The following is a 22,309-nucleotide window of genomic DNA, read 5'->3' on the forward strand; positions in this document are numbered from 1 at the left end:
TCATGATTTTCGCGGAGCTATTTCTATATTCTATATTATGGCTATATATATTATTATTATACCGTTTTGAAAAACTGAAGTTTTTGAAAATGTCCAGAAAAAAAAAGATTCCGTGATAATAGCTCTTTAGTGGAATACACAAAACATGTTGTAATTTTTCGGCCTATTTATGAATCGTTTTCAAATAAACGCTAGATTATCGATAGTATATGTGTACTTATGCACACTAGAGAAGTGGGCTGAAAAATCGATTATCTATTTCCTGGTCAGCGCTAACGTCATACACGCACACACACACACACAGACACGTTGAGATATATGTGAAAAATACATCTGATTACCCCAAGACTGGTAACATAGATTCCTTACCTCACATCAGATGTTCTGCAAAAAGATTATTCCAATTCCTGATCGCCATTCCAAATATCGACCACGTTTATTGATCCAACGTTAGGTACTCGAAACACATATTCCACGCTGTTCTGAGGGTCCACAATGAATCTGATCGGCTCGGGTTATATGCCTGAGAAGTCAAATGTAGAATCCGGATTATTTTTTTCTCATACATTTTCATTTGAGTCCAATCCAATGGGTGCATTACCATCCGGGAGACGATAGGGGGCGGTATTTTCCCTGTTCGAGCTCATAGACAGTCCCAATGGTAACGTGAGGCTAGATTGATGAAAAATGAATGGATATCGCTAATAAAAGCAATAACCATTAAATAACGAGATTTCTCGTCATTGGCACTCAACGCATGGCATGAAATAATGAGATTTCTCGTGGCTGGCACTCAAAGTGTTAAGACACCCTTTCAGAAATGATGGGGGTGCACTCACACTCTCTCATTCACACACACACACACACACACACACACACACACACACACACACACACACACACACACACACACACACACACACACACACACACACATGTCTATAGCAGGGTTAGGAAGAGCAGCAATAATTCTGACCCTGTCCTCCTTGCCTTCTTAGATTACAGGGAGTGGGTTTACGTTGCACTGTTCCAGAACATGAACATTGAGACATGCTGTGTATCAGTGTGAATAACGCTCTACTTGGATTGAAACAGCACTGAGAACTCTAGGGCCCCGAGGGAGGTGCCACACCCGTGCAGTAGCACACACTGACCTGTAAACCCATCCTCCACTCATTAATATTTAGTAGAACACTAAGTAGACCAAGGAGACTCATTATAGCATTGTGTTGGAAGAGCAGACTTAAGGTTGTGGCCCCACCTATAGTCGCTATTTTAGACTTTACTGGGTTAAAATGAGATTAGATTAGATTAAAATGTATTGTCATTATACAGCACAAGTACAGTGCAACGAAAAGAAGTTTGGCATCCAACCAGAGTGCAAGTGTAGCAGTAAAGTGCAACAGCAATATACAATGTACAGGTGGTTAAACTGGGTACTAAATATACAAGTTAGTACTACTGAGTGTAGTGCTAATCAGAGTTGTAAACCTTGATATGTGCCCTTGGTATTTGATTAGATTAGAAAATAACCAGTAGTACAGGGCCTATCCGCTGAGTTTAAGCCAAGTTGGATAAGAAATAGCCCTAACCCTACTAATCCCAGTGGGAAAATCATTCCTCTGCATTTGATGCCCAGGGGACTAACTCCAGTTTTAATGCCAGTACCTTGGTGAAGATGCATGTCTTTTGGAGTGCAAGACAACCCACATTAACACAGGGAGAACATGCAAAGGCTCGGGTTCGAACCTCGAAGACTAAAGTATTTTTCTGGTCTTCATCCTCTTAGCAGTTGTTAGTATTGAGCTGTACTGTATTGTACCCATTCTGCAATCTGTCAATCAATCAATCAAACCTATGACCTTCTTGCTGTGAGGAAACAGTGCCAACCACCGCACCACTGTGCTGACCAAATGCACAATTCATCACAGCAATGTAGTTTTCTGAGTGATGCTGTGTCTCTCCTCTCTCTCAGTGTAAGAATGAGTCGACCGCTCCAGACTGCAGACTGGGGCTGAAGGAAGGCAGGCCATTCTCTGGTATCACCGCCTGCATGGACTTCTGCGCACATGCTCATAAGGACCAGCATAACCTCTACAACGGCTGCACTGTGGTAAGATGACCGTCTCTCTTGTCTCTGCCTTTCTATGACTCTTTCTCGTATGTAGCCTTCTAGATCAGTGGTTGTTAGAAAGCGGCGGTCTTCAGCCTCAAATCAACTCGTCACCTGCTGTTTCCGTGACGTCCCTCTGCGTTGTGTTTGTAGTAATTTGTTGATGGTTATCTTACTGGCTGTCACACACTGTATCACCCCGTTGATACATCCGTAATCAGAAGAATTAACACTGGTCCTTCTTGCCCTCCAGGGCGATCAGCAGTAGCTCCCCACACACCCACACTTCCCCCAATACTTCCTGGGCCCTCCCACACCCGATGGCAGTAAAGATGGATGATATATTCCCTCCCCAAAGCAGTACCCTTCCTCAATGATGAGTGGAGACCTTTCACAATGACTATAGGCAGGGGGTGGGAAAAGGGTTAAACTATAATGAGCATTACCCGGAAAGAAAAGGGTTAGACAGAATGCACATTAAAGACACACACACAGTGCTCCCATTTACGTCTCCTTTACTGAAGTCTATTTCACGTTACAAATGACCACACACCTATAAAGGCTATTTCCACACTGGGCACCTAGTGCTCTCGCTCTGTACTACAGACTCAAGTTATCCCCACACTGGGCTAGACACTGTAATAACCTCTTCCCTTTAAGGGTTATCTACTGCTCCGCTTCTCCGTAGGTGGGGGAAGAGGGAAAGGAGTAAAGGAGTTCAATGGGATTTTTTTAATAAGAAAACACACATTATTATTACACTCAAACCAGATTGACAGTGGGCCCACGTTATCAAATAAAAGATCCTATCTATAGCCGGCTTTTCCCCAAAATTATAAATGGTCGGGGCACCCCTAGACACTGCTGCCAGCGTCAGTTCAAAGCACCGTTTATCTTCGCCCTTAGAGAGCCCGCGCCACACAGAGAAAATGTCTACCGATAAAGTTTCAGCACTCGGAGCGCCACTGTACTTATCCAAATGGTGGGCCTGCTCTCACCACCAACCGTCCGTGTGGTAAGATGGCCGTCGGGAGATCCCGCGATAACAGGCAGCGGGGCTGGGTAGACACTGGGCAGGTGACTGCTGGGGTAACGGCTCGGAGGGGCTGGAGGAGCGTGCAGTGTAGTGACATCCGCTGCTGGGCTGAAGGGGTGGGCCGACACGCGGGCTAAACTGTGGTGCTAGCCTAACTGAAGCTAAGCTGTGGGTCGTGGTGAACCCCCTGTCATAACGCCTATACACAGCTAACGCAAGGTGGACAATATCTACCACCTGGTCTTCGGCAGTTGCTCGTCTGCTGGTTCATTCACAATGTCTCTTCCGCATTAACCAAACGCTAAACTATCGCGTACTCGTTCACACACAAGGCTCATTCATCCACAAGGCTCATTCATCCACGATATCTCTTTAATAACCCGCTTCGTAACAGGGTTTATCTCTCCCGTGGTGAATCTCCGTAGCTCCAGCTCCGTGCGTCCTTCTCTCTCTGTGGAAAACGATGAAGAGGAAGCCCCTCCCTCGGCACCGCGCTCTGAGCCCATCCTTCTTCACCTGTGTCTCCCTGCCCAATGTAACCACCAGCTCCCTCTGGCGGCACCTGTATCCTGTCCCACTATGAAGTGTCAATGTTAGGATAGGGACCCGTCAATAGAGGTAGCAAGTTAAGTGTCAAGGTTAGGGTAGGGAGGATCAAGAGCGGTCAGCCGGTAACACAACGTCCTCGCGGACACAGGGAATGCAAAGAATTAGCGTTAGACACATTGAATCATTGTCAGAAATATTCAGGTGTTTACATTTATTTCATAAACATAGACTCGTACAAGATGGAACAAATTGAAAGTCTTTGAAAGGTGAAGAAACTAAATTAATAATTCCATCTCTCTTGATGGTTGCGGCCTAGCTCCCTAGCCGAAGCCTGTCCTGTTAGCCGATGCTATCTGTCCAATTAGCCGAAGCTAGCTCTCCTCGTGGCTGGTCCTGCGGCCTATCCATTAGCCGACGCCTGTTCCGTTAGCCTCTAGCTATGTCCTTGTGGCTCCCCTCCCCCACCCTACAGCCTCGAAGGAGGCTGGAGCTAACTCTGCTGTCTCGCTGTCAACGCTTGTCTGCCTCGAACCCGGAAGAACCCACAGCTTAATGTCTTCAAGTCTCTCTCGCGATGTCGAACTCCCTCCGTCGTATGACTATCTTGTTACTATAGCAACATCTCTCTCTCTCTCTCTCTCTCTCTCTCTCTCTCTCTCTCTCTCTCTCTCTCTCTCTCTCTCTCTCTCTCTCTCCTCTCCCTCTCTCCCTCTCTCTCCCTCTCTCTCTCTCTCTCCCCCTCTCTCTCTCTGTCTCTCTCTCCCCCTCTCTCCCCCTCTCTCTCTCTCTCTCAGGTGGTTACTCTGACTAAGGAGGACAACCGGAGGGTGGGGGAGATCCCCGAGGATGAGCAGCTCCACGTTCTGCCTCTCTACAAGGTCTCCCTCACCGACGAGTTCGGCAGCGAAGAGGGCCAGCGCCTCAAGATGAAGACGGGGGCCATCCAGCACAAGCTACCCAAGACCGGTGGCGGGGTGGCGGTGGCGCCCGCACACGGCTCCATCCTGATAGAGTGTGCCCGGCGAGAGCTGCACGCCACCACGGCGCTCAAGAGGCCCGACCGCGCCCACCCCAACCGCATCTCCCTGGTCTTCTACCAACATAAGAACCTCAACCAGCCCCTGCACGGTATGGCTCTGTGGGAGGCCAAGCTGAAGCTGCTGGCAGAGCGGGCCCTCCAGAAGCAACAGGAGGCGGCTCGCCTAGGCCTCTCCCAGGAGGAGATCAAGGCCCCCGGTAAGAAAATGGAAGTGGGGTGCTGCAGCGGCAGGGGCTCAGCCCTGATCATGTAGTTCAAATCCGTTGTCAGATTTGAGCATTAATCGCCCATCTGGCTTGGGAAGCTGATGTTTGGTGCAAGCTGCCATATGTACAGTAAAGGATCAGTCTGATATCTTTTTATCTTTTATATCTGGTTTTTGGTGGCCCCTCTGTGACCTCACTGCTAGATCTGGGTTCGCTGGCACAACATGTCAAATAGTAAAGAACCTAGGTGTAAAAATCGACCCAGACCTTAAATTTGACAGCCAGATCAAGGCTGTGGTTAAAACGAGTTTTTTCCAGTTGAGGCAGCTGGCCAAAATTAAGCCCATCCTACAGGCGCAGCATTTTGAAGCAGTAATCCATGCATTTGTGACTACTAGGCTGGATTACTGCAATGCACTTTATATAGGGGTGAGTGGATCCTCAGTGGCTCGCCTTCAGATGGTGCAGAACGCCGCTGCACGTCTTTTAACTGGCACTCGTAAATATGACCACATCTCACCGATTTTAACTTCACTCCACTGGCTCCCCGTGCATTAATTTTAAAATTCTTTTATTTGCTTTTAAAGCTCTTCATGACCTTGCCCCACCCTACCTCTCTGAGCTGTTGCAGGTCTATACACCTTCTCGCTCTCTCAGGTCAGCTGACCAGCTGCTCCTAGTAGTGCCTACAACTAGGCGTAAGCTCAGGGGGGGCCGTGCCTTCTCCGTTGTCGCCCCCAAAATGTGGAATGAGCTGCCACTGCAGATTAGGCAGGCCTCATCACTGCCCCGTTTCAAAGGCCTCCTTAAGACCCACCTCTTCTCTCTGGCTTTCGACACCATGTAGCTTGTTGATTTTATGATCGTATTGTCTTACTGTGTTGTTGTTGTATCGTTTTGTTACTGTGTCCTTTGCTTTTAAATATTTTTTTTAAGTACTCTGATCTATTTAAATTTGTATTGCTGCCTATATTTACCTAATGTTTTCTTCTCTGTTTTGGTTTTTTTAATCTATTTTTAGTGCTGCTTATAGTTTTTAATATGCTCCCTCTGTACAGCACTTTGTGCCCCTGTGGCTGTTAAAGCGCTTAATAAAGTTGGATTGGATTGGATTGGATATGTAAAGGATCAGTCTGATATCTGGTGCAAGCTGCCATATGTAAAGGATCAGTCTGATATCTGGTGCAAGCTGCCATAATGTAAAGGACCAGTCTGATATCTGGTGCAAGCTGCCATAATGTAAAGGATCAGTCTGATATCTGGTGCAAGCTGCCATAATGTAAAGGATCAGTCTGATATCTGGTGCAAGCTGCCATAATGTAAAGGACCAGTCTGATATCTGGTGCAAGCTGCCATAATGTAAAGGATCAGTCTGATATCTGGTGCAAGCTGCCATAATGTAAAGGATCAGTCCGGTTTACCGCGCGCAGTATGTTGACACTGACAGGTGGGTTTGGGTATCTTGGGGTTATAAAATGGTTTGGACGTCTTGTTGTGTTAAAAGCTGCCACAGAAGATCTCATAACCATCGTAGGAAACCTCAACCCTTCTATTTCTCCCTTACTTTCTCCATTTTTGTCCATTTTGTTTGTCTTAGCTATTTTTCTATGCAATAGAATAGCAGCAATCCCCCAAAGATGGCGCCCAGCTTATATAGCAACCCATAGCAACGTCAAAAGTTTATTTAGTTTATTTTGTGATGCTGTCATCAAGCTGTCTTAAATGTGGTGCTGGGCCCTTGTGTTGTAGTCAGCAACCATTGAGCCTAACAACTGTTGTGGAATATTCAAATTAGCCAAACAGTAAGCTGTAGGAATTCAGATAGAGTCAAGTTGTATATAAAAATATACAACATGGTTTATTAACACTTTCAGAGCCGGCCATGTTTTCCTTTTTACCCCCTTGAATGCCCATCATCCACTTCAATGTTAGCATTAATATCGCCTAATCTATGTTTTAAATTATGGCTATGTGTCTAATCTGCCCGTCGCTTATCAATGACTCATTTTCCAGTCAACATTGTCGAAGCTGATTTTATCGGTTCATTTCCGTTTTATAGCATCTTGAAAAGCCCTCGTTTTCAAGGAAAATAAAAAGATTCCATAATAAACTGAATATTCTAGAATACACAAAAAACGTTCACATTTTTTGGCCTATTTATGAATCGTTTTCAAATAAACGCTAGATTATCGATAGTATATGTGTACGTATGCACGCTATATATGCGATCTGATATCTGATCTGATATATTTCCTGATCGCTCGCACAGCCAAACAGCCATATCACATATAGGGGAAAAGCTTATATCTCCGTGAAAACAGGTCTGATTATCCTAAGACTGGTAAAATAGATTCCTTACCTGAGATCAGATGGTATCCAAAAAGATTATTCCAATTCCTGATCGCCATTCCAAAAATCGATCCTTTTATTGGTCCAATGCTACATACTGTAAACACATAGTCCACGCTGTTCTGATGCTCCACAATGAATCCGATCGGCTCGGGGTACATGCGTGAGAAGTAAAATGTGGATTCCGGATTATTTTTTTCTCATCCATTTTCATTGAGTCCATTCCAAACGGGTGCATTACCATCTGGGAGACGATAGGGGGCGCTTTTTTCAAATCTGAGCTCCTGATGGGGCTGGTTTCCCAACGGTAGACTCGGTTGATGAAATATGAATATATGAATTCAGATCGCTAATAAAAAAATAAAACGATATTTGTCGTCGTGGGCATTCAGGGGGCGGGCTGATAACACGTGTTATGCCGTCCGTGGCATCCAAAGTGTTAATCTGTTTCCACAGAGCTCAGTTTACAATCAGACATGGTCAGAAACTTAGATTAAATACATAATCGAAATGACGTACATGAGATACCAGATATGACAAGAAAAGGTAAACAAAATATGCCCTAGTGAGAGAATGAAAAACAAAAGATGGCTCTCTAGGGCTTTGTTGTGGCTTCACACTTGAACTGGAGAAAACTAGAGAATGTCATCTCCTCAACCTTGGCTGTTGTAGAACACCGCCAAGACTGTTACCTAGTGTCTTAAAGCTGTATACTGGGGTGCCCGAGTGGCGCACAGCATACAGCACTACGGTGCAACACGGCCAACCCGGGTTCGACTCCCGGACCCGGCGATCTTTGCTGAATGTCTTCCCCGGTCTATCTCCCATTCATCCTCTCTCTCTCTCTCTCTCTACCGGACTGCCCGGTAGCAAAAATCTATAAAAACCTACAAAAACATAACTTGTCCGAAAGGACAAGTAACATTTAAAGCTGTATACTAGTTGATCATATTAACTAGTCAAGGCTGTAAGAGATAGAATATGTATTTTAACACAGATCTATAATGACATGATAATATTTCTATTACACAACATTTCTAGGGGGAAACCCTGCTGCCTTCTTCTGAATATCTCTCCATCAAACCAAACGCAGTTTCACGATTCATTTAAAAGATCATGAGGGTGTCGCACACAACCTCGGTTGGCATTACCTTGGACTGACACTGCCCTCCTGCATACAAGCATTTGGTGAAGGAGGCAATTTCCAACATACATCGTAAAGTGCTTTGAGTATCTTGCTATATAAATGCTATCATCGTTCATTTAAAAAGTAGCCTATCCCCAAAAAACATATTCATACATAATGCTATTATATTATTAAAACCTTTCCTCAGAATGTTGCTGACCTGGCGGTTGGGTGGCGCAGCGGAGATTGCGCTCGTCACCAATGTGAGAGACTCCGGTCTCGAATCCAGGTGTCAGCATTGCCTCCGACTTGGGCCAGCCATCATACTAACTCGTTTGGCTGAGTTAGCGGGAGGGAAGTTGATGGGTGGTGATCTGGCGTTGTGGACACCTACAGGTCAGGTCTGGGCGCCTACACAGCAAAAGACAGGAAGTGGTGAAGGCAGCGTGACCTCCCACGCTGTCAGGTGACATGAGAGCTGCTGGCTGTCTCCGCATGTGTCGGAGGAAGCATGTGGTAGACCTCAGGGCTCCCTAGACTGACCAGTAGGGGGCACATGCACACAACGACCAGGTAGGGGAGGGGGGAATTGGCATAACGACTAAATTGGGATGGAAGGAAAAGCACAGAAAATCAGGCGGAGAAAAAGAGGCTAAAAAAAAATTAAAATTTGTTTTGCTCACCTTTGATCTTTATCTTACCTCCTTCCACCTTTTTCTTTCTAGCTGGGAAGATGAAGAAGAGGAAGATGAGGATGTACAGCTTTGTCCCGAAGAAGATGGCCAGGACCTTGAAACGGCAGAAGAAGGTAAAGTCCATATCCTCCTCTGTCTTTTGACTTGCCACATGTCCCCTGACTACATTCAGGGACGGACCTAGTACATTTGGTGCCCTAGGCAAGCTTCTCTGGGTGGTGCTCTAGGCCAGTGTTTCTCAACTGGTGGGTCGCGACCCAAAAGTGGGTCGCGGGGCCATTTTGAGTGGGTCGCGGAAGTGTGTGAAAAAAAAAAAAAAACATAATTTTTTTTTTCCTTTTTTTTTCTCACTACCTATCTTTGTGAAAGTGGCTTCTCAGCTCTGGTCCAGCTGAAGACAAAGCGGAGGAACAGATTGGACATTGAGCATGACCTCAGAGTTGCTTTGTCTACCATCACCCCAGACTTTGAGACTCTTGTCAGGAGCAAACATCATCCCCAGTTATCCCATTAGTTCCCTGCATGTTAAGCTAAGAAATCTGCTAAGAATAGCATATTATTTATTATTATTTTATTTCATTGGGTTTTAGCCCTAGTTGCACTTTTGTTGCAACCTCAGTTATCCCATTAGTTCCCCCAAATTTAGGTCTGTTATGTTAAGCTAAGAAATCTGCTAAGAAGCATATATTATTTATTAATCTTTTATTTCATTGGGTTTTTAGCAATAGTTGCACTTTTGTTGCACTTTTTTGTGTTTATTTCATGTTTTGAAAGATTGCGTATTACTGCAATTTTTTTTTTTTACATAAATCATAGTGGTTAAAAATTTTGGGTCGCGACTTAATGACTAAGGAAATGACTTGGGTCCCGAGGCTAGACCAGTTGAGAACCACTGCTCTAGGCAACCGCCTATGTCACCTATAGGAAGCTCCGCCCCTGACTACATTCACATGCACACAGTATTATGGATACTAGATCATATCCTGGTTAAAACCTCTTAACAATCGCCCCCAAAAGTGGTCATTTTAGTTTTAGTTTTTGAGGACTGCATACTTTTTTTGCAAATCAAAATACTATACTTTATACTTATAGCACATGCATGAGCCTGGTCTCTTTTGAAATATGACAGTCTGAAGTTTCTGATACAATAGTGCTAATGAAATAGAGCAGCGGTTCTAAAACTACGGGTCGCGACCCCAATTGGGGTTGCGGGTAGGTGACAGTGGGGTCGCAATTGGCAATTTCCCCCCCCTCGTTCTCCCCCACCTGGCCGCTGTGTGTATTTGCCATGTCTCGCCCCTGCATCAACGGAGACACAGTATTCCAATACACATCTCATACATCAGCGCAGCGGCAGGTATAATCACTGAGGCCACGTCTGGTCTTGGGTTGGGTAGGAGGGGTGGGTGGGTGGGTGGGGGACACTGTACAACTGTACAAGCAAAACTGTACATTGGAATATTGACAAAACCATACTTGGTCATTTACTGTACATTGGAGGGGGTTGGGTTAGGACATTTACAGGGGCCAGTTTCGAATTGCAGTCTCCCGTAGGTGTTCTTTGAGAGTGTTTTTGAAAGTGGGTAGTGATTCACATTCCTTTACAGCTTTGGGTAGGGCGTTCCACATTGATGTGGCATAATTGCGAAACGTGTTTAGTCCTTTGTTTGAGCCGAATCTGGGTTTAACATGATTTGTGGAGCTCCCTCTGGTGTTGTGATCGTGGTATTCACTGACCTTTGGGAAGTATTTTGACATGTACATGGGTGCCTTGGTCGTGTAGTGTATCTTGTAGACCAGGCCCATTGCAAGTTGCTGTACTCTATCCATAATCGTCGTCTATCTAAGCCATCCTAGGTTGTCAAAATGGGCAGGGGTGAGGTGGGTTCTAGGAGTAAGGTCAAGCAGTAGTCTGACCAGTTTGTTTTGAGATGTTTGTAATTTTGTTTTTAGCGCCTTTGAGGTGCTTTGGTACCATGAGGTGCAAGCATAGTCGTAGTACCCTTGAATGAGTGCTCCTGCCAGAGTCTTCAGGGTATTCTTGTTTACCAGTGAGGAGATCCGGTACAAGAATCGAGTTTGTTGGTTGACTTTTTTTATTACATTGGATGCCATTTTGTCACAGGAAAGATTTGCCTCTAGGATGGAACCCAGGTAGGTAATTTCTTCTTTCCTTGTGACAATATTGTCACCCACTGTAACTGAGAAGCCGTCGGTCTTGCTGAGTTTGTTATTTGAACCGAAGAGAATGGACTCTGTTTTGCCCATGTGTAATGATAGTTTGTTATCAGCGAGCCATATGCAGATTTTGCCTAGTTCTGTAGCAGACTACAGAGAGTGGCCCGCTCAGCCGAACGCACAATTGGAGGGGGGCTTCCCACTCTCCAGGGCATTTACAACAAGCGGTGCATGGGCAAGGCTAAGAGAATGATCAAAGACTCGAGCCACCCAAACAACTGCCTCTTTGAACTGCTGCGGTCAGGCAAGCGATACAGGAGTCTCATGGCAAGCACAGAAAGACTCAGAAGAAGCTTCTATCCCCAGGTCATCAGGATGCTCAACGAACAATAACACTATGTAACAACCATCAAATGCACTCACAGCACACACATCCACACACACACACTCACTTTAAACAGACAACTCACTGCAGCACCCACTTTAACCAGTACACCTAAGCACACTTTATATTTATCGGTAAAGAATTTGCACTACAACCCATACCTCATTACACCTTACTGTAAATTATATTGTACCTAAATTGTACCTCATCCCACTTCTGCTTTGCACTGTATAGTATATTGTATGGTAACTCAGTTACTTCTACTCTACATAGAGTATTGTATATATGTATATACTGAAAACTTTTTTCTACATACTTGACTTCTATTTTATACTTGCTATACTTATTTTATTATCTATTTTTGCCTAGCACAGTCTCTGGAGCGAAACAGAAAGAAGCATTTTGTATAAAAGTATTCTGTACTTCTGTATGACAACTAATAAAGAAACTTGAACTTGAACTAGTTCCGAGCTGAGGGTTTTTTCAACCTGTAACTTGTTCTTGTCAGAAACCAGCAGGGCTGAGTCGTCCGCAAACAGGAACAAGTTGCAGTCACAAGCTGACAACATGTCATTTGCATAAATTAGGAACAGTAGCGGTCCTAGTATGCTTCCTTGTGGAACACCACAGCTCACTGTGAGGGGGGGGGGATAGGGTACCGTTTAACTCCACCATCTGTTCTCTCCCCTCCAGGTAGGATTGCATCCAGCTCACTGATAGACTATCAAAACCAATTGCTTTTAGCTTGTCAATCAGAATGGTGTGATTGACAGTGTCGAAGGCCTTTTGTAGGTCCAGCATGACCATGCCGCAGTATTTGCCCGCGTCCACCTCTTGTTTGATGTGGTCGTTTAAATAGAGAAGGCATGTGTCAGTGGAGTGGGATGTTCTGAAGCCAGATTGGAATTCGTAGATTAGATTTTTTTCCGCAAGGTACGCTTCGACCTGTTCGTATACAATTTTTTCCATGACTTTCGAGATGGAGGTAAGGATAGAAACAGGGCGGTAGTTGCCTGGGTCTAATTTACTGCCCTTTTTGTGCAGGGGTGTTACTCTCGCAATTTTGAAATCCTTGGGGACGTGTCCCTGTTTTATGGAGAGGTTTATTATGTGTGTGATGACTGGGGTGATGGCGGCTGCTGAGTCTCTGAGGAATTTGGAGGGGATGTTGTCATGGCCAGTGGCCTTGTTCGGTTGGAGGGCGCTCAGTTTTTTGAGTACCTCATCTGTTGTTACCATTTCCAGTTTGAAGTCATCTTTGTGGACCCCTAGGATCTTGTAGTATGCTATAGTGTTGTCACAATACTGGAATTTCGAACTTCGATACGATACCTTGAAAAGTATCGATATTCGATACCATTTTTGATACCACAGGGAATAAGGTTCAATCTTAAATGTTAAAAAAAAAAATGTTGCTAGTTGATTCTCCTCAGCTTCTCTCTGGTACTATAAGAGAAGATAAATATAACACTTTTAACACTGTAATCTGTGTTGCATGTACCTGACAAACTGAACTGTTTGTATTACAGTCATATTCCGACTTAACTGAATGCACATGTGTGTGTGGATTACTGTACTATTACAGGTATTGAAATGAACAATGAATAATTAAATATCGATATTTCGGGAAATGAGTATTGAAACCGTTTTAAATATTCAGAATCGATATGTATAGATTTTTCGATATTTTTGACAACACTAGTATGCTACTATGTGTTCTACCCCATAATGCCCTGAGTGGGAGGGTAGTTTGTTTACCAGTGTTGTGGCTATGTTTGTGAAGAAAATGTTTAAGTAATTGGCTACATCCAGCTTGTCTGTGATGAGCGTGTTGTCCGTCTTTATGTTTATGTTTGAGAATCTGGTTTTACGTTTTTTACTGCAGCCTAGTTGATTATTGAGTAATTTCCAAAGTTCACATGGTTTGTTTTTGTTTTCCTCAGTTGTGTCATTGATGAAATTTTTTTTGCTGTTTTGATCATGGAGTTTATGTAATTTTTTAGTCTGTTTCTTTCCAGTTTGAGTTCAGTCACGTGGGCTTGGAGTTCACTGCTCGTGCTTTTGGTAAGCTTTGACTGACTTTTACGAAACTCAGAGCATTTTTTGTCTCTGGTTTTCATAGCGGTCAGTATTTCAGTGTGCATCCACGGCTCAGCGCGATTTTTTACCCTGGTGGTTCTTAGGGGGGCCATGTTGTTTAGTATTGTTGAAAATTTGGTTTTGAAACCAAGCCATGTTTCTTCAACCAGTGTACCATTGAGCTCATCTGACCAGTCCAGGCTCTCCAGTTCAAGGTTAAAGGCTTGAAGCTTTTTGCGGGTACAGAATATCATATAATGATCACTTAACCCGCATGCTATAACCCCTTTATTGGAGATTGTGGACTTGTCAGAGGTCAGGATGAGGTCAATGGTAGTCTGAGTTGACTCACATACACGTGTGGGTTGGGTGATTAGCTGGCTGAGGCCGTGCAGATCACAAAACCTATTGAAGGATTTGAAGACGGTGCATCTTTTTGTTGCATATCCGTGTTCCAATCCCCAATAAGAATCTTTTCTGCATCCTCAGCTCCAGCTAAGCACACATCCAACACATCATAAAAGCCATTTTGGTCTGGCGGTCTGTAAATTGTGCCGACTAGAACAGATTTAGCCCTTTCAAATAGAATTTCTACCCATACAGTTTCAATAGCCTCATGATCTAGGTCCGTACGGTTAATGAATTTGGTGTCTTTATGAATGTACATACAGACACCACCTCCATGCCTGTTCCTGTCATTACAGACTATTGAATAGTTCTCCAATTGTATTTCCGGGTCTGTTATTGATGAATCCAGTTTTGTTTCAGAGAAACATAGAATGTTTACCTTACCGCTAATGAAATGTTGTCTTATTTCTGCCAGTTTGTGTCTTAGGCTGTTTACATTTAGATGGAAAATATGTAGTCCGTTTTTGTTTGCTGTGTTGCCTATATCCTTGAGATCAAGGTCGAATTCTTCATCTGTGGGGAGGGGGGGGGGGCTCTGTGATGTCCGGAGGGGGTGGGGGATCCTTTGATCAGGGTGGGTGTCCTGCGACGGGGGGGGGGCTGTGTTGTTATTATTTGGTCCGTGTGTGGGAGGGGGGGTGGGTGTGATTCTTTATCCTGTCCTGGTTCATCTGCTAGTGTCTGTGTATATTCCGTCTCGATGCCCGGGTGGTGAAATTCCGCGTTCCAAATGCTGGCAAGAGAAAGGCAGAATTTAGACTTAGGTAAAGTTAGAAAGATATTCACAGATTCGAATTTCCGCAATCAATAATTCATAAGCTAAATGTTTTCAAAACACAAAGGACACCTCTTTCCTATCGTAGTAAGGTAGACAACGAGCTACAACCTTATTTTCACCTGAACGAGCCGTCCTCGGAGCTGTACATTTAATATTGATCTCTATGTGCAGTCGGCTCGGCTGCGAGGCGAGTGCGCAGGGACCGTCTGAAAAGTGCAACACCGAAAAGAGACACTACAAAAACATTCAATAACTTCACTGTCACACAGTGTGGTGTCCCCAAAATCACTTCACACATCAATGGTCCTATTGGTTATACTACACCACTTAGATTTGAAAAAAATGCTTTTTCATAATTTTTATGATTTTCTATTGGGAAAAACATTCAATAACTTCACTCTTGTACACTGTAGTATGAAATTCAATTCAACCACTAGGGGCCTCCCTCTTGGTTATACTACAACACTTATTATGGGGAAATATCCTTTTGCATAGTTTTGGTGAATTTCTATTGGGAATAACATTCAATATCTTCTGTTTTATACAGTGTAATGTCACCAAAATCACTTCATACGTACGTCAATGGTATCCTCTTAGTTAGACTACAACACTAGCATTATTTGTGGATATGAAAAAAAGGAAGACAAGGAGTGGACCACATTGCAGAGACATCTATAATATCTAATTATATTGTTAAATACATAAAGGACATAAAATCACAATGGAATTGTAATAAAAAAAATACTCCAACTAGGGTAACAACAAAAAAACATTCATTCAAAGGCAGCTGATCATCCAAGCGTGCTTTGAGGGGCTAAATTCTAAGTGAGGTTTCAGTTTGCTGAAGGTGATGAGTGATGACAGATGATGGACTTTTTTTTGTTGAAGATATTCTTTCTTTAATCTAAATCACATTTGTGATTGACAATCATTGTTGTGATACTTTTATGAGCATAAACATTTATGTCATCAGCATTTGGTTGAAAACAAAATAGGCCACCACAAATGTGACCAAAAGATAATTTTTTTTATTGATTTGCCATGAAGGCTATAATTGTGTATTATTTCAGTTAACAAACTTTGCCATCTTATTTATATTGAAACATATTTTTAAATAAATTGTATAGTACATTTTGCTCTGGTAATCCACTGGAAATCCACCCCTCTGGTGGGATCAAGATAATCCAGTGTTTTGGGATCAAACTGATCCCAATCCTGTGTTGTCTGTTTGAACTACCCATTTTGAAGATTTGATCCAGATTAAAGCTTGGATTTGATTTCCTGATCTGATCGGATATCAAAGTGATCCTAATCCTGTTTTTTGGTTTTGAACTACCCAAAATCCAAATCTGATCCAATCAGATAGGGATTCAAAATGTTGAACTCCTGGGCCTAGGCCATCAGGATCATAGATATCTATAGAACACTAGATAGCTTAAGGCGGAGTCACCAGCGTCACTGAACCGCCGCCATCTTGCTCCAGTTAGCCTTGAGTGAGAGTGAGTGAGCTGCACAGACAAAAATACTCATAATTCGCTGAAATATTGACGGATTTACAAACGGGTTGGTTTGCTATAAACATCAAAGATGTAGTTATGATACTGCATACTTATAAAAAAAAAATTAAAGATGTTTTTTTTTTACAAACCGCTTGAATCATAGCCACGTTAATAATGCTTGTAATAAACCAAACCGTTTGTAAATCCGTCTCTCTCACTCAAGGCTAACTGGAGCAAGATGGCGGCGGTTCAGTGACGTCGCTCTCCATTGGCCGGCAGCGCGGGCAAGCTATCTAGTGTTCTATATATATCTATGATCAGGATGCTCAATGAACAATAACACTATGTAACAAACTATCAAATACACCCACAGCATACACATCCACACGTACACACTCACTTTAAATAAACAACTCACTGTAGCACCCACTGTACCCACTTTAGACACTTAACACACTTTATATTTATTGGTAAGAGATGCACATCAACTCATACCTCATTGCACCTCACCACCACAAGGTGGCACCACAAGCTAAGTAATGTAAAGTATATTGTTGTAACTCAGTTACCTTCTCTACTCTGCATTGTATATACTGTATATGTATATTGAATATTTTTGTTGTTTACACTTGTTTACGTACTTGACTTTCTATTTTATACTTATATTATACTTATTTTATACTATCTTTATTTTATCTAGCACACTCTCAGGAGCAAAACAGAAAGAAGCATTTCATACAAAAGTATTCTGTATTTCTGTATGACAACTAACAGAGGTGTGGACTCGAGTCACATGACTTGGACTCACGAATTTGATGACTTTAGACTTGACTTGACCAAATAAAAAAAGACTTGCAACTCGACTTTGACTTTAACACCAATGACTCGTGACTTCACTTGGACTTGAGCCTTTTGACTTGAGAAGACTTAATACCTTCCCCCATGCCCAACGATTAAAAATTATGTTATTAAATGTGCCGTGAATTAATTCATTTCCAGCGATTAGACACTTCATTTGCGCAGTCCTGGCTCCTGTGTCACCTGCACGTTGTGGGCGTGTTTTGTTTACACCAGTCTAGAGTGTCATGGCGGCACCCAGTAGTCGAGTTTTTACACATTCTCACTATTTCTATTTTGTTGAGCACACAAAAGAAAGTTTTAGTTAAATGTAAATTGTGTCTTGGCTCAAATATCCTATCTACTGCCCACTTTGTATGAAACAATCCGACAGCATCCAATCAATTTGCGCGAGAGAAGAAGTAACGTTACGAACGTTAAGAACGACGGATCCAGTGGAAAATTATACCAAAGATTGCTTCGTTTGCTTATAAAAACGACGTGGTGGTCAACAAAAAACGAATTGCAATATCCAAAACGTGCGGGTCGAAAATCACAGATGGAGACGCAACAACTTCCAACTTCGTTCGACATTTGAAGCTGCACAAATAACGGTAAGTAACTTGGCTTGCTATCTACAGTAGTTAAATCAATGAGCCATCGACACAGTCAGTGTGGTAACGTTATCATTACATCCAAGATTGATACACGCCTGTCTAGGCAGTTGGTAGTCATAGTCTTGTCTTATAAAATAAATAAACAATCAGCAATGTCTCGCTTGATGAATGGCCAGCAGTAGCAGTAGCCTACTGCTGCTCCTTAAAAAAGTTTATTGATTGAAAATTGTATTAACAGATTGCAGAATGGGTACAATACAGTACAGCTCAATACACACAATTGTTAAGGGGATGCAGACCAGAAAAACACTTTCGTCTTGTTTACATCAGGGACCCCCATTTTCAAATCATCATGACACTTATGACATACATGACATACAGCTATATCACTACAAAACTTGAAGTCCTTCAAATGTCCCCTTTGCCCCTGAAAACATGCAATACCCCTTAATAAAAAATAAGGGCCCCTTAATTTTTTAACTGGACCCCTAAATTTCACCTTAATTCCACCCCCTGGGTGTGGAACCCCTTAATCGTGTCAATAAAGGAAACACCCTTAATCTTACATTTAAGGTATATTTAAGGTGCTGTTTTTGTGATTGGATAAAATAAGGGATAATTAATTACTTTTTAATACCCCTTAATTTGACTTTGTCAGGGGAAATTAAAGAGGTCCTTAAAAACACCTTAATTTTCTGCTTTCTATATGTAACTGAGCGCATTTCCTTAATTTTACCTTTACATTGGAGGGGGTTGGGTGGGGGGGGGGGTGGACATTTACAGGGGCCAGTTTTTAATTGCAGCCACCCGTAGGTGCTCTTTGAGAGCGGTTTTGAAGGAGGGTAGGGATTCACATTATTTTACGGCTGTGGGTAGGGCATTCCACATTGTTGTGGCATAATTGCGAAACGTGTTTACTTTAGTCTCTTGTTTGAGCCGAATCTGGGTTGAACATGATTTGTGGAACTCCCTCTGGTGTTGTGGTCCTGGAATTCACTGACCTTTGGGAAGTATTTCGACATGTACTGTACATGGGTATCTTAGTGGTGTAGTGTATCTTGTAGATCAGGCCCATTGCAAGTTTCTGTACTCTGTCGTCTACTCTAAGCCAACCTAGGTTGTCAAATGGGCAGGGGTAAGGTGGGTTTTAGGAGTAAGGTCAAGCAGTAGTCTGACCAGTTTGTTTTGTGATGTTTGTAGTCTTGTTTCTAGGGCCTTTGAGGTGCTTTGGTGCCATGAGGTGCGATAATTAATCGAAGTACCCTTGTATGAGTGCTCCTGTTAGAGTCTTCAAGGTATTCTTGTTTACCAGTGAGGAGATCCGGTACAAGAATCTTGTTCGTTGGTTGACTTTTTTGATTACATTGGTTGCCATTTTGTCACAGGAAAGATTTGCCTCTAGGATGGAACCCAGGTAGGTAATTTCATCTTTCCTTGTGACAATATTGTCACCCACTGTAACAGAGAAGCTGTTGGCCTTGCTGAGTTTGTTATTTGATCCAAGAGAGAGAGAGAGAGAGAGAGAGAGAGAGAGAGAGAGAGAGAGAGAGAGAGAGCGAGAGAGAACTCACACATACACGAATTAGGCCCTACCTAATTCTAATACCTAATAAACTACCTAATGTACAAAATGCAGAGATGCCTTTTTTTATATCCCAAAATTGATAAAGGGTTAAGGTAGACTAGTTAGTTGAACCGAGGTCTGCTATTATGGATCATGTGTCATAGACTCATTAGACTGTATATACAGGGTAGCCAGACGTTAAATAAATGATTGGTCCAAGTGGGAAGACAATATGTTGGTTATTGTTATCCTACCTTTAAAATGGATATGGTGATCATTATTCTTTTTTTTCTCAATATACTCCTGAACTGGTTTTCTCAAGCAGCTCTTGCCCAAATGTATCAAGTTGTAAGACTAACCCTGATTCTGAATATTATTACATTTATAGAAATTTGATTATGTTTTGCCAACAAGTTGATAATGATTTTTTTTGGTGAAGCACGTATTATGACTTGTTTAGGACTCGAAACTCAAAGGTTAGGACTTGGGACTCGAATTGGGACTTGTCAGTCTTGACTTGGGACTTGACTCAGGACTTGCCTGTCTTGACTTGGGACTTGACTCAGGACTTGAGTTGAGTTTATAGGACTAGATATTACAATCCCTTAGATAATCTGCACTTTTTTGAATGGGGTAGTGGTAAAAGCTTCACTGGGGTCTTCAGGTGGGCACCCTCCTTCATTGGTGTTTCGTTGACAGGCCCACAACACCTCCGAAAGGCTCAACGGCAACACCTGGCGTCCCAGGTGTGCCCCCCTCTGCTTTTACCCCTCAATGGTCATTTTGCAGCCCAGTTGGGGTCCTTTCTCTTAATCCATAGCCATCTGCTGCTTCGTTCGGCAGCCTCTGACAGTGTTTTGACAGCTTGTCGGAACGCCTGTCCTCGCACTCCCATCCCCTTAAGAAGCTTGGTTGTGGACATGGCAACAAATCCTCTAGATCCAACCTCAACCAGAAGCACCTGGGCACGCCAGCCACATTGTTTTGCCTCGGCTGCTATGTCGGAGTACTTCAGTCGTTTACGTTCATATGTTTCACCAACTGCAGCCTCCCATGGTACAGTTAGTTCCACAATGAATACAGACTTCTGGGAGGTTGACCACAAGACCAGGTCCGGCCTGAGGTTAGTTGTAATGATCTCAGGCGGAAAGATTAGTTTCTGGTCCAAGTCAACCTGCATTCTCCAGTCCCGGGCAGTGTCCAGGAGGGTTGCCTCCACTCTTGCAGATGGCTTTGCTGGGAGCTGTCCTGCTCTTACAAAAGAAGTGGTGTTTGAGTGTCTAGGCATTGGGGAAGGGAGGGCATTGTTGGTAGTTCTCCTTCCTACCAGGGTGATTGCCAGTTGTCTTAGGACCTGGTTGTGTCTCCAGGTGTAGCGCCCTTGGGACAAACTGGTTTTGCAGCCGGTGAGGATGTGCCTCAGTGTTGCGGGGGTTTGGCAAAGCGCACAAGAAGGATCTTCTCCAAACCACTGGTTTAGGTTCTTGGGCGTGGGGAGAACATCATAGGTGGCTCTGATGATGAAGCTGATTTGGCTTCCTTCCATCTCCCAAAGATCCTTCCATGTGAGCTTACGATGCTCCAGGTTTTCCCAGCTAGTCCATTGGCCCTGTTTGGACTGTGAGACTGCCTTTGCTCATCTGTCTGCCTCCTCTTGTTGCCGAACCTGAGCCACCACCAGCTTTCTCCTCTGGGTTGATGTTGCCTTGTGCCATGTGGGTCGACTTGTCCCAAGTCCAAACCCACCTCTTCCATGCTGCACCTGTCCTACAATGTCTCCATGCCTGAGAGCAGATTTTGCTTGCTGTACGGCCTCAGATGGGATCCATTTCCTCCCAGTTGCCAGTCTGGGAGCAGCCGCTCGGATCACTTCATATTGAGACTCGGTCAGGGTCATGTTCAGCCTCACTTTGGTGCATTTAAACTCCTCTATGAGGCTAGAGACAGGCAATTCCAGGGCCCTGTGTCCATACAAGCCGATGTTGCTGAGGCAACGCGGGAGGCCAAGCCACTTCTTGATGTATGAACTGACTGTCCTCTCCAGCTCCTCGACTTTGGTCATGGGGATCTCGTAGACCGTTAGAGGCGACATCAGGCGGGGGAGCAATCCAAACTGCAGGCACCAGAGTTTCAGCTTTCCAGGGAGCAAGGTCTTGTCTATGCTGACAAGGCCTTTGATGGTTTCTTCCCTCAGCTGATCACTCTGGTCTGAGTCTTTGAGGCTCGCGTTGTACCATCGCCCTAGGCTCTTGACTGGCAGTTCTGACACCAAAGGAATGGGTGTATCCTTGATGTGGAACCTCTGGTCCACGAGTTTTCCTTTGACGATGGATATGCTCCTGGATTTGCTGGGTTTGAACTTCATCCGTGCCCATGTAATGTTGGCATGAAGCTTTCCCAGCAGACGTTTGGTGCATGCTATGGTTGAGGTCAAGGTGGTCATGTCATCCATGTAGGCGCGAATAGGAGGTAGACGCTGTCCAGATTGCAGACGTTCTCCTCCCACAACCCACTTGGAAGCTCGAATGACCACTTCCATTGCCATGGTGAAGGCTAGTGGGGAGATGGTACATCCAGCCATTATTCCCACTTCCAAAGATTGCCATGATGTTGTGTATTCTGTTGTTTTGATACAGAATTACAGATCTTGGAAGTAATTTCTCACCAGGTTTGTGATGGTATTTGAGATGTGGAAGAAGTTGAAGGCTGTCCAGATGAGAGAATGGGGGACGGATCCAAAAGCGTTGGCTAGGTCCAGGAATAAGACATGCAGGTCTCTTCCTTCCCTTTTGGCAGATTGGATTTGGTGCCATATCATGCTTGTATGTTCCAAGCATCCTGAGAAACCAGG

The 22,309-nt window shown here is 43.7% G+C and overlaps 1 protein-coding gene across 1 annotated transcript in view; it reads left to right on the top strand.

The window, feature by feature from the left end:
• LOC311223330 (uncharacterized protein) overlaps positions 1–4,982 on the top strand; it is a gene marked incomplete at both ends in the record, with an annotated part of 76,060 nt that extends 71,078 nt beyond the window's left edge. Inside the window, 3 exon segments of the mRNA XM_084308122.1 lie at positions 1,976–2,113; positions 4,493–4,945; positions 4,947–4,982. Coding sequence (XP_084164248.1) covers positions 1,976–2,113; positions 4,493–4,945; positions 4,947–4,982 — 627 coding nt within the window.
• Between the last annotated feature and the right edge of the window lie 17,327 nt (positions 4,983–22,309).

This window comes from Notolepis coatsorum (genome assembly GCF_963971535.1).
Source record: "Notolepis coatsorum genome assembly, chromosome: 2".
In the NCBI taxonomy this organism is placed as follows: domain Eukaryota; kingdom Metazoa; phylum Chordata; class Actinopteri; order Aulopiformes; family Paralepididae; genus Notolepis; species Notolepis coatsorum.